The sequence below is a fragment of the Telmatherina bonti genome (genome assembly GCF_933228915.1).
Source record: "Telmatherina bonti genome assembly, chromosome: 1".
Taxonomy (NCBI): Eukaryota; Metazoa; Chordata; class Actinopteri; order Atheriniformes; family Telmatherinidae; genus Telmatherina; species Telmatherina bonti.
This window is the reverse complement of record NC_136619.1, coordinates 4,638,391-4,652,011: the sequence shown is the minus strand read 5'-3', so window position 1 is coordinate 4,652,011 and position 13,621 is coordinate 4,638,391. Positions and strand designations below refer to the sequence as shown.

The 13,621-nt window shown below is 47.5% G+C and overlaps 1 protein-coding gene across 1 annotated transcript; it reads left to right on the top strand.

Annotated features, from left to right (window-relative positions):
• Positions 1-3,591: 3,591 nt before the first annotated feature.
• On the top strand, positions 3,592-6,790 carry ccnd1 (cyclin D1). The gene is made up of 5 exons (XM_079244962.1): positions 3,592-3,964; positions 5,279-5,494; positions 6,051-6,210; positions 6,370-6,518; positions 6,627-6,790. Exons 1-5 carry the CDS (start codon positions 3,767-3,769, stop codon positions 6,780-6,782), a joined length of 879 nt encoding a protein of 292 aa, XP_079101088.1. The 5' UTR covers positions 3,592-3,766; the 3' UTR covers positions 6,783-6,790.
• Positions 6,791-13,621: the final 6,831 nt, after the last annotated feature.

Here is a 13,621-nt window from a genome sequence, read left to right as displayed (position 1 = left end):
GGAGTTGGGTCGGTTGTGGTGCAGAAGACACACACACTTACACACCGATCGACCCCCGCCTATCTGTGTTCGCGGATCACTTCACAGGACAATCTCCCTATCCATCTTTGCAGGGTCATTGTGGACCTGCCCTCAGCTGAGAAAGGAGCTTCATTCAGAGGGAAAAAGCCTCCTTCTCTGCCTTCTCTCTCTTTCACTGTGTGAGGGAAGCTGTGTGATGCTGGAGGTCATACTTAGAATATGAAGAGGCATCAGGACTTCAAAGCTGGACACAGAATGTGGGTGAAGACAAATGTCAGCACTTCAACACCCCTGCAAGCGCACAGCTTCTCTGTAAGCTTAGCGTTAGCTAAACTGACTGCTGTCGTCCAGAAAACCAACATAAACCCCTTTCCTTTAGTGTTCTGGGCAACTGTCTGCTGAGGAACTGGGAGAAATCATAAATGTGATGTTTGGCCTAAGTTTGGGTCTTGGGACTGTGTCCCCCCCCCCCCGTTTCTCCCCCTGCAGAGCTGCTGGCTGGGCTCCTGGTTTTCAGACCCCAACTACGTAGTAAAGCAGATTCCATGACAATCGCTCACAACATTTAAAAAAAAAAAAGAGAGATTTGCTCACAATTCTTTTAAGCTTTACGTTGACAGAAAAAACAGTGTTGGTACACAGATGTGGGAGCAACAATGCCTGAGCAGCCAGAGCAAATGGTCCTGAAACTCTGCAGTGTTGCAGCTCCACCTGGACCTGATCTGGACCCCCATCCCTGCAGCGGGATGGATGTGTGGGAAAGGAATGGAGGAGGTATTGACCCACTCGGGCCTCCTGCTGTGGGAACTCTCTGTAGAGCCCGACTCGTTGTGCAGATGTTGTCCTGGATGGAGATTTTGAGGTTCTAAAAGCAGGTTTTACTTGCAGCACCGTGAGTCTGGAGAAGCAACCAGGATGTGATTCTGCATCATTTTCCCTCAAAATCTGACAAAAAGCAAAAATGAAAAAACAGACAAAGCAGCTTTCCATGGAATTCAGCTGTTTCCTCTCATGTTTTACTGTTTACAGAACAACAGCAGCCACTGACGTCCAGCTGAGCGGAAACATGCCGAGTGCTCTGATCTGGTCCCGGTTTGGATGGACCAGTTTTCAGAGCTCATAACACGAACATGTTCTCTGACTAGCATCATGACTGGTTGTTTCCAGGGCTAACTGCACCGCCTCTCCCTCAGCATGCTGCAGGCTTTACATCCAGATGTACAATACAAAGTGTTTCATCTGAAGATCCCAGATGAGGATAAGCGTGACCCATTAAACACCTCAAAGGAAAACCTGTTCTCGAGTTTCTCTTCTCATTTTCAATGTTTGAAGCTTTATTTACAGGTTTTAAGAGTCAGACAGCCAAAGTGTCAAAAATAGGTTGGTCCTGACATTGTCTGCCATTTATTTCATATTGACAAGTGACAACCAATAATTGGAGGGTCTGATCTGCAGGAAGTATCGCAAAAATGTGTCCATTTCAGGGTCTGCAATCTATTTTTTTCTTATCAGAAAATGTAAAAAAAATCATTTTTCCCTCAAATCCTCAGTGCATTGGGTCGGCTGTCACATGCGTTGCAGATACACAGACTACATGTGCTGACAATATCCACTGGAAAAATTACTCTTCAAACACAATTTTCCCAATATTGGCAGTCAATTTTTCCTCCAATTACTGGTTGTCAGGATCAATATTAAAAGAAAGGCGAATTAAAAGCATGACGGACGATGTCAGGTCCAAGCCATCGTGTTGAGCTAGAAACTCTGCAACATGGACTGATGAGCTTTATTTAGATGGAACGACGACAAGTTAAAGATGCAGACGGATCAATCAGCCAGAATGTAAAATGATGAGGAGAGGCGTTGCCATGGAGAAGCATCATGTGGCAAATCGGAGCTGATTTTCCAGCCGTGGGAAGAAAGAGCGATCAGTGGCGATCTGTCCGCTGGTTTCATGTCTCCTCTCCCTGTCCCTTTAAACGTCCCTCATCTGTTACCATAAAGCTGCTAGAAGAGCCTCACTTCAAAAGTCACATGTTCCCGTCCCCTTTGTTTCCCACAGAAAGCCCCAGTGTCTGCGTCCACGAGGGACACACAGGGGACACAACACACAGGGGACACAACAGGGAGGACACAACATTATATATATATATATATATATATATATATATATATATATATATATATATATATATATATATATATATATATATATAAACATACTGTCACACTGAAACATGAAAACTATAGTTTCAGCATCATTCAGCAGCTTGTGGATCAACTGAGAAAAATGAATTCCATTAACACGGTAGACCTACTGATGTATGTTTCAGTTTTTTCTCCTTTCCAGCTGCTGCAGCAGGAGATGTGATGTTCCTGCACGCTGTAAACGGGGGTGCTCTTCAGGCATTACGGTAGCCAACCCAACAGTCCTGACAGGAATTCCAGGAATGTGAAAAGCTCTGATTCATATTGAAACTAGATTAAAATGTGCTCAGTTTAAACTTTAGCTGGTGATTGTGGCAGATAGGGTTGTTGTCATGGAAATGTCCCAACGCGCCATTTAAACGTCCATCGTTGACCTGAGAGGGTTTCCTGCTGTAGGATGAATGAAAGTAGCAGAAATGTGTCAGCGACAAACATCTGTTGTTGTTTTGGAAGATGGACGTGGAGGGACTTTGATAGGCTGATCAATACAATGTCAACTTTTCCGGTGCAATGAACTTTTCCCCACATGAAGACTTCCACCAACATCTGCCTGGTAACAGCAATTCCTCCCATTGGTGCGATCCAGCCTCCTCCCGTTGTTGCGTGTGTGTGTGTGTGTGTGTGTGTGTGTGTGTGTCAGGAAAAGTCTGCAAACTTTACAATCAGACACAGAATGTCTTCATTCTTATGAGCATCATGACAGATCCTAACTACCTCAACCCTTCTAACTTCATGGTTAACTTTAGGAAGGAACTGAGTCTCTGCCCTGCAGTCCAGTCCGGACCGGTTCTGATGGATCCAGAAGTTAGTCTTTACTCGCCTCCAAACTGCAGGAAGCGCTAACCCGCCTTGACACGCAGCTCATAAAGGAGATGAGTTTGTAAAAACATGAAGAGAAGAGAAGGAGATGAAGATATGAGGAGTTCATGTGATGAATGACTCCATGTGCTCCCCTCATGTTCGCTGCTTTCAGAGGACCAGGGGGCTCTTATCGCCCCCTGCAGGCTGCGAGGTGTAGCGCCCCCCATCAGACTCGGACCTCCCACCTCCAGAAGTGAGGAAGAGGAGGTGCAAAGGGGAGGTCTTCCTCTCTCCCTCCTGTCTTCTATATATACATATATATGTCTATAACACAATCCCTTCCTCGCGCGCTCCCTGGCAGACTGCATGTCTCTTTGATCCCCCGCGCCCCCACCCCCTCCACCTTAACAACAACTGACGTCAGCGCCCCCCCCCCCCCCCCCCCCCCCTCCTCCCTCGGCTCCTGCTAGTTCCTAGTGCGCACAGGGGTGCGCGCGCCAGCCAGAACGCGGAGCAGCTTTTTTGTCTCGCGGAGCAGAGCGTCGGATCCTCAGAGGGCTCGCGCACACCGAAGGAGCAGCAGCAGAGGAGGCGAGCAGAAAGAGAGTCATTTAAAGCCACGGAACGTGAAAGAGTCCGCGTGCTCCCCGCAGACCCCACGCAGGAACATTACCTTCCACGCAGCGCGACAACTGTCCTGCTCCAGCTCCCCCCAGCCCCGCGCGGCTCAGGCACCATGGAGGAGCAGCTGCTGTGCTGCGAGGTGGACTCCGTCCGGAGAGCCCACCAGGACGTGAACCTGCTCACCGACCGGGTCCTGCACGCGATGCTGAAGGCGGAGGAGAAGTACCTCCCGTCCCCGAACTACTTTAAGTGCGTCCAGAAAGAGATTGTCCCCAGAATGAGGAAGATTCTGGCCACCTGGATGCTGGAGGTGGGTCTGGTCTCCCTGCAGGCGCGCGCCGGCCGGCAGGCAGCCGCGAGCTCCGACTCACCTGTGGAAGATGAAAAATGCCAAAGTTTTCTGCTGTGGGAGAATTATTGTCTGCTGCGTGGGTCCGTGTGTTTCTGGGAGCCCTGGTCCGTCCTGGGGACATCTGGGTGGTCCTGGCCCTTCCCCACGTTCACCTCCTTCTGCGTCTTTTCCACGAGCTTTTCTCATGTTGAAACTTCGTGTTTTATTTATTTATTTTTTTGTTGTTTTTTTTTTTTGTTTTTTTTTTTCCAAATTAACAAGCCTTGTACACGTATGCAGTGTGGCTCGTGCCAGTAGCTTTTTACGCGCCATCTTTGTTGTCGTGTATGAGGAGGATTTTAATATCATTAAAAATCTGTCGCATGTCAGTGAATGACAGTAAATGGGTTGAATGAAGCAGAAATGTGTATAAATAACGAGTGGCTTCCGACCTAGCAGCTGAGGCTACATGAGCTGCTATCAGCTGGTGAAGTTAGCTTCCAGAAGTCCGGCTGGCCGTGAAGGTCGCTCCACAAAAAGCCTCATTTCTCCCACATACAAACCTAATCCTCCTTCCGAGCCGTCGGCTTTCCGACATTACACGTTTTTACACATTTACATCAACTTTTGGTTTGACTTTTTTGCGTTTTAATATTTTTCTAAGATTTTTGAAGGTGCGCGCGGAGATGTGGAAGCGTCGCGTGCAGCACGTGAAGGAGCCTCGACTCACAAATCAATTTATTAAAAATCCTCCGACGTCGCTTCGCGGCTCCTTCCCCCTCCATCCGATCAGGCTTCCGACGGCCGTCATTTCCATGCTACTTTCAGCCATCCCGCTAATTTTTAAATATTTCTAAATATTTTTTGAAAAGATGACGAAGTTGAAATTGCAGTGAAAGTTGCGCCGACGCCACCTTTGTGTCTCAGTCAGAACTGACTGCAGACTATTAGCGGAATATTTTTTATTTACTTTTCAGCCCAGAAACAGGCAGAAAAGCCTCCTTTTGGAGTTTTTCATCGTTTCGGCGGCACGAGGAAACCTGTTTGCATGGATTAAATGTTTTTAGTGAAAGCTGAAACTTTCAAGTAAAATTAACTAAATATAAAAATATTTCTGCTAATTTCGTTTGGGATGATTGTGCTCAGCTATTGAATGCAAACAGCTGTACGTGGACACAGTGGGGGGGGGGGGGGGGGGGGGGGGGGTGTGATGATAATGCATAGGAACGGGAGGGGGTCATTCTTCTCCTGCAGGCTGCAGAAAACATCTAAAAGTGCTTTCTCACCTCCCAGGTCTGTGAGGAACAGAAGTGCGAGGAGGAGGTTTTTCCACTGGCTATGAACTATTTGGACAGATTTTTATCAGTGGAGGCCACCAGGAAAACACGACTGCAGCTGCTCGGAGCCACGTGCATGTTTCTAGCATCCAAGATGAAGGAGACGGTTCCCCTAACGGCGGAGAAACTCTGCATCTACACCGATAACTCGGTCCAGCCCGGAGAACTGCTGGTAATTGAGTTCTGCAGACATGGATGTTACATAACACATACAGTGCATGATCAGTGTGCACGGAGGCCGCATGAACGGAGAGCAGAGGTTGTGCAGGTCGTATGACGTAGTGGACGTCAGACAGAGGACGTAATGAGGTGGGAGCGGGGAATTTTCTCTTAGAAGGTAGAAACGTGCAGCAGAGTGTGAATGGCTGCCTTGACTTTCCCATGGTGACTGGAAGGCCTCTCTCATTTCATGAATGGTCTCAGTGACTGCCAAGAAAAAGACAGATTTACAGCGACGCCTAGTGGCCGGAAGAGGGAGGTGCAGGTTCATGTCGGCTTCACGCGCTGCTTTCTCCTGAGAACCCGTCCAGCCACACGTCAGAACGTCGTTTACAAGAGTTTTATGTGCATTTAATATAAATTCATCTTAATGTAGCAGCTCAGAAAGGTAAATGATGTCTTTTTAGAAGATGCCATAAAAACATTTTCAGGGAGAAAACGTGTGAAGCATGAAGTGAAAACTGCTGTGTGTCCGTTTGGCTGAGTGCCGTCTGTCTGTCTGTCCACAGCAAATGGAGCTGCTCGTTCTCAACAAGCTGAAGTGGGATCTGGCCTCGGTCACCCCTCACGACTTCATCGAGCACTTCCTGTTCAAGCTGAAGATCTACCCCTCCACAAAGCAGATCCTCAGGAAACACGCCCAGACCTTCGTGGCGCTCTGCGCTACAGGTACGCCACACGCCGCCGGGAATTATGTTCATCTGGTTTTTACTGATAAACAAATCCATATGTGTGTGTGTGTGTTTCTCTTTGAAGTCATTTCCACTTTTTTCACCATACAGAAACGTTTCTAGTCTCAGAAAAAACGACCAATTTTTCTTTCTCCAGATGTCAACTTCATTGCCAGTCCTCCGTCGATGGTGGCGGCGGGCAGCGTGGTGGCGGCGGTCCAGGGTCTCTACCTGAAGAGCCAAGATGCCTCACTGTCCTCCCAGAACCTCACCAACTTCCTCTCCCAGGTCATCCGCAGCGACCCGGTATGGAAACACGCCTGCAGGCGTCCCGTTTGTTGTGCTGGGTTGTGGCGTGGCGGTGACCCCGCGGCGTGGCGTACGGTGGTCTTGACTCTGTGTTTTGGCTTGCAGGACTGCTTACGGTCGTGCCAGGAGCAGATTGAGTCCCTGCTGGAGTCCAGCCTGCGCCAGGCTCAGCAGCACAGCAGCGCAGCAGAAACCAAACGCGTGGACGAGGACGTGGACCTGTCCTGCACGCCCACTGATGTGAGAGACATCAACATCTGAGTCCATGGACCGCCGTGTCGCTCCGTGACCTGATGGATCAGGGAAAGTTGTCAGAAGGCACTGATGGGTGGGCCGGGAAGGGGTTAGCCTCATCTGAACTCAGAATCCCCTCTTCCTCCCCCCCTCCCCCCCGCTTCATGTTGGGCTGCTATGATCTCCAGGACATCACTCTCATGCCCGCCGTCCAATATGGCTGCCGAGACAAGACAGAAGGCCTCGCCCACCTCGCAACACGCTCGGGGTGACCCCTCCCCCCGTGGAAAAGAAGTGAACACTACAGAAATGTGCCAGAGAGAAGGGGGGGGGGGGGGGGTTGAAGCCACAGATATTAACTAGGTATTTTTTCTTCTTCTCTCACATTAAAGTAGGAACCTTTGAACGACCAGACTCGCCCCCTAAAACGCCCGACGTGTCGCGTCAGTCGGCAGGTCTCCACCGAAAACCTGCTTTTTCTTCCAACACTTTGATTTCGTAATCTGTCCAGTGACTTGGACTTCCTGTTCCATGCTTGTCTTGTCGTGCAGACGGTCATTTATTCCTGCTCGCTTCTATTTAGTCACTTTATCCTGTCAGGTTTCGTCTGGTCGTCTCCGCTTCCTCCCTCCCAAGCTCGTTGCTTCTGCTGAAGCCAGCCAGCGTCGCTCTGCGGACCGTCGGCTGCTGCTGTTTTAACATCAACGCAGGCGCTAGCGGAGCAGTCGCTTCCCTTCTCTCCGTACAATATCATTCCAATGTTTTCTGTATGAAATTAAAAAAGCACTTTTGGTCAGCGCTGCTGGCTCGACTTTAAAAACAAAAAAAAAAGAACTCAGTAAAGTTTGGAAGACAACATAAAAATAGAAGCGGAGGGCTGGTCCGGTCCGGAGGGTCGGCCGGTCCGGTCCGGTCCGGCCGGTCCGGTCCGGAGGGTCGGCCGGTCCGGTCCGGTCGGCCGGTCCGGTCCGGTCCGGAGGGTCGGCCGGTCCGGTCCGGTCCGGAGGGTCGGCCGGTCCGGTCCGGTCCGGTCCGGGCGGCTTTGCAGGCTGGATCACATTTATCCAGAAGGCCTTGAGCTGCTTGGTGCTTTCAGGGGTCCAGTTTGCCCAGCGGGCTGCAGGCAGGGCTTCTAGTTCAACGTCGACATGCAGAGCAGGAACCTAAAACTCCAGAGCTACAGGTTAAGGGAAGTGTTAGTTTTATTTTATTTTATTTTTTTTAAAGTAAAATGTACTTTTACAGCAACGGAACGACTGCTCCGCCTGCTGATGTTTAAAGTCCAGAAAGACGCAAAACTGAACCTGACCGGGTCAGCGCCTCCCTTCACACACTGCTCATGGATGATGGGAAACGGATGAAGCTTAGAGGAGTGACGAGACTATTGATGTGATTTTTGCACAAACCTAAAAGACGTGGGCTGCGTTCCTTGGAGACTGGCATGAAACAAAGCTGGCAACAGTTCTAAGAGATGAAAAGTGGCAAAAAAGGGTGAAGGCTCACCGCCGGGGGGGTCTTATTGCTGTTGAAGTCTGGACTCCTACACACGGCGTATGGCAAGCCGGAGGGCTCCTTTTTAATCAGTGGGAAACGTGCTGAACTCTGAGGATGTGAAAGCCTGTAGGAACCCTGTACAATAGGTTTCTGATTGTACATTAAGGATAGAAAGTAGGAGAGAAACACTCCTTTTATTCCGCTGCTATAGAGAAGAAATCCCAGCTATGTGTTTAACAAAAAACCTGAAAAAGATTTTTTTTTTTTAAAAAAAAAGGATTTAAAACGATGCTTTTCTCCTGTTTGCTGCTACTTTTTTTGTACGTATAAATGTCAATATACTGCCATTCTAGGTTTGAATTTTCTCATAGAAAATCGTGTTATTGACATCATTTGTTTGTGTAGATTGTATTTGATCAGTTTTCTTGTTTATAAATTACGTCATGATTTCCAAACTTTGTCCAAAACAAGAAAAATGAGACAATGTACAGATATGCTTTGATCCACAATACCTCACGTGACAGTCAAGATCTATCTGTAATTTTTATAAGTTTGTATTTGTTTAGTTGTTGTTCTGCTGGCTGGGTCTGTGCCGACCAGAACAACCGCCGAACCTGCTGGAGCGGAGGTGTCCACCATGGAGACCAGCCAGTCCAGGGCATGCTTTCATACTGGTGCCATAACAGAAATGGGATATGTATAACTCTGTTGAGTGTTAAGCTGTCTCAGTGAAAGAGACTTTAGCCCTTTTAGGCCCATAGTGGTCTTTCTTCCTCCCCCTTTTTATATTTATAAAGAGAAAAAGCTTTGTGCACCAATTTTCAAACTGTCAATGAGTTGATTTGACTTTGTAAATAATTCAGTGTCATGCTCAGTAAGCCATAGACTGTTTTTATTGTTTCCACAAATCATTCCACACAGTTGTCGACTTCACGCTGGTTACCCGCTGCTGGGACAAACAGTGTATTCATCTTTGTGTCAACAACACAATAAAAACATGCGCTAGAGTCTGGAGAACTGGTCTGTTTCTTCACCGAAACCACATGATCACCCTGTTCTGGTCCTTCACATGCAGCTCTTTAGCTGGTAGAACACGCACGCGCTTTCTGTGTTGGAGTGATTTTCAGTTGCTTGGATGTTTGACAACAACCTCAGACTGGTGGGATCCTGGGTAAAGCTACTGGAGGAGGTTGCCATCAGACCGTCCCAGTTTCCCTGCAGATGGAATGAAAATGTGGAACATTTCAGCATGAAGGAGCGTAGAGTCTTCCAGAAGTATCAGGTTAACAAAAGTCTGCATCTTGACCTCCATTACCAATGATCGTCCAGAGAAACATCTGCAGTGACCCGAACACATGAAGATCCTTTCTGCCAGTTGGTCCAGATGGAGGTCTGGATGATCCAGATGATGGTCTGGATGATCCAGATGATGGTCCAGATGGAGGTCTGGATGATCCAGATGATGGTCCAAATGGAGGTCTGGATGATCTAGACCAGGAGTCGGCAACCCAAAATGTTGAAAGAACCATATTGGACCAAAAAAAACAAATATGTCCGGAGCTGCAAAAAAATAAAAGCCTAATATAAGCCTTATCATGAAGGCAACACATGCTTTATGTATCTATATTAGCTATATTAGCCTACTATGAAAAGGACTAAGTTGGCTACAAATACATAATGAGCCTGAATGATAAAATGTTTATTTCCCTGCAGTGCATCCTGTAGAGAACGACGCACCACGTGACGACTCTGTTGTACGATGCCGTCTCATGTTTAACTTCATTACTATATTAATGAGTTATGTTTCGTTGCTTTGATGAAATAAAAAAATGCAATATAGAAATCCGATTTTTTTATGTCATTTTTATTTTGAGGATTAAAAAAAAAAACAACAAAATGGAACGTGCATAACGCGCCCCTTATCTGGGCAACAAACAGCGCGCAATAAAACGCAGCCTGCATTTATAAAAAAATAAACCAATAAATCAAATGAATACAGTTTGATTTCTGTGCAAATGCCAAGCAAGTCAGTGCGAGGGTAAAACGCAGCAGCATCCTCTTCTCTTTAGACACGCAACCAACGCAGCTATCCTCCGACCTGAGCACCATTACCACGTGTCATTCCACATATATACTGACAATAATCAGAAATCATTTTATAAAAACATCCACTTTGTTACTCAGTCTGTGTCTATGAAGGATGATGTTCTTCCCCGTTTAATGTGACTTCTGTTGTCGGACATCACTGGTCAGCTTCTCAACATGTAAGATGTAACTTGTGCTGAATTAATGTCCTTGATTTGCTGATCGGTGATGTTGCCGCCATTTTAATGGTCCTTTCCTTCACTGTCTTAGCGGAGAGGTGCATGTCTCTGATTTTCTGTATCATCTCGGTTTTGTTTCTGAAGTCTGGAAATACGTGTCCTGATATGCTGATGACTGACTCCTTCATGTAGTCACCATCTGTGAACGGTTTTCTACGCTTTATTATCTCCCGGGTTGCAGCTAAACTTGCAGCAGTGGTGGAGTTTGGAGATGCAATCCACTTAAATCTAGTTTTGCGCTTCTCTAATTTCTCCAGAAGTGATGCAATCGCACTTTTTGTGTCACTCCCAACTGGGTACTGGCTGCAAATGTAGCATGCTTTCCCTGGAAATGTCTTTCCACATTACTCTTTTTGTTATTTGACAACTTCTCGCTACAGAGCAAACATTCAGGCAATCCTTCCGCATTGGCAATGACTGCAAATGATTCGGTCCAAGAAACGTTGAATCCTCTGTTCTCCTCGGTTATTTTTCTCTTTTTCCCTTTGGGATCCATGTCCCATCACACAGCCCCGGTTTGTTTGCAACGCCACCTGCCTGACATCCCGCCCTGCTGATAGGCTACGTGTGTCGCAGGCTGTGACGCAAATCTTCCTTGACAGAAATGTTGAAATTTAATATTTATTCTACACATTTTTACAGCGCTGGAAAACGTTAAGAATGTTCGTGTCATGTTTGTCCTCCTACAGAACCAGATCAAAACAAAAATATATTTCCCTCCCCATCTTTTTCCATTTTTTTAAAAACATTTTTGAAAAAGCTCCAGGGAGCCACTAGGGCGGCGCTAAAGAGCCGCAGGTTGCCGACCCCTGGTCTAGATGGAGGCCTTAATGGTCCAGATGATGGTCTGTATGATCCAGATGGAGGTCTGGATGTTCCAGATGGAGGTCTGGATGGTCCAGATGGAGGTCTTAATGATCCAGATGGAGGCCTGGATGGTCCAGATGGAGGTCTGGATGGTCCAGATGGAGGTCTTAATGGTCCAGATGGAGGTCTTAATGATCCAGATGGAGGTCTGGATGGTCCAGATGATGATCCAGATGATGGTCTGGATGGTCCAGATGATGGTCTGTATGATCCAGATGGAGGTCTTAATGGTCCAGATGGAGGTCTTAATGATCCAGATGGAGGTCTGGATGATCCAGATGGACGTCTGGATGTTCCAGATGGAGGTCTTAATGGTCCAGATGAAGGTCTGGATGATCCAGATGGAGGCCTGGATGGTCTAGATGGAGGCCTGGATGTTCCAGATGGAGGCCTGGATGGTCCAGATGGAGGTCTGGATGTTCCAGATGGAGGCCTGGATGATCTAGATGGAGGCCTGGATGTTCCAGATGGAGGTCTTAATGGTCCAGATGAAGGTCTGGATGATCCAGATGGAGGCCTGGATGGTCTAGATGGAGGCCTGGATGTTCCAGATGGAGGCCTGGATGGTCCAGATGGAGGTCTGGATGGTCCAGATGGAGGTCTTAATGGTCCAGATGGAGGTCTTAATGATCCAGATGGAGGTCTGGATGATCCAGATGGACGTCTGGATGTTCCAGATGAAGGTCTTAATGGTCCAGATGAAGGTCTGGATGATCCAGATGGAGGCCTGGATGGTCTAGATGGAGGCCTGGATGTTCCAGATGGAGGCCTGGATGGTCCAGATGGAGGTCTGGATGGTCCAGATGGAGGCCTGGATGGTCTAGATGGAGGCCTGGATGTTCCAGATGGAGGCCTGGATGGTCCAGATGGAGGTCTGGATGGTCCAGATGGAGGTCTTAATGGTCCAGATGGAGGTCTTAATGATCCAGATGGAGGCCTGGATGGTCCAGATGGAGGTCTGGATGGTCCAGATGGAGGTCTTAATGGTCCAGATGGAGGTCTTAATGATCCAGATGGAGGTCTGGATGGTCCAGATGATGATCCAGATGATGGTCTGGATGGTCCAGATGATGGTCTGTATGATCCAGATGGAGGTCTTAATGGTCCAGATGGAGGTCTTAATGATCCAGATGGAGGTCTGGATGATCCAGATGGACGTCTGGATGTTCCAGATGGAGGTCTTAATGGTCCAGATGAAGGTCTGGATGATCCAGATGGAGGCCTGGATGGTCTAGATGGAGGCCTGGATGTTCCAGATGGAGGCCTGGATGGTCCAGATGGAGGTCTGGATGGTCCAGATGGAGGTCTGGATGGTCCAGATGATGTTCCAGATGGAGGTCTGGATGGTCCAGATGATGTTCCAGATGGAGGTCTGGATGGTCCAGATGGAGGTCTGGATGGTCCAGATGATGTTCCAGATGAAGGTCTGGATGGTCCAGATGGAGGTCTGGATGGTCCAGATGATGTTCCAGATGAAGGTCTGGATGGTCCAGATGGAGGTCTGGATGGTCCAGATGATGTTCCAGATGGAGGTCTGGATGGTCCAGATGATGTTCCAGATGGAGGTCTGGATGGTCCACATGGAGGTCTGGATGGTCCACATGGAGGTCTGGATGGTCCAGATGGAGGTCTGGATGTTCACAATGATTTCATAATAATGAAAAATTTGTAATGTCATAAACTAGAATAGTTTTTCCTATTCTCCAGGTGTCCGTTATCCTTCATTGATCCACCGCAGAGAAAACTTTTACTGTTACAGAGCAGAAACACAATGTAAGAAAAATTAAAACACGAGAATAAAAAACAGACAGAAACAATTTGTACAATAAACAGTAAAAAAAAAAGAAAAAAAAGAAAAAAAAAGACAAATAGTTTTGTCAACACAGCCTCACTCAGTTTGGTGTGCAGTGGTGGTGACATGTTATATCTCCAGTCTGCTGTTCTTTAAACTACATCTCAGACAGAACAAGAACGTTGTTTCTGAATCCTGCAGGATATTGTTTGGCAAATGATTAACAGCCGTGTGTGTGCATCAGTTTGTGTGTGTGTGAGTGTGAGACAGTACTCTTGATTTGTTATGCAAGGAATGTCTTTGATGGGGCTTCAGTATGGAGGAAAAGGCGTGAAAGTCTAATCCTTTCCCACAGGCCTGCCAGCGCCGGCTGAACCGGCAGCAGACAA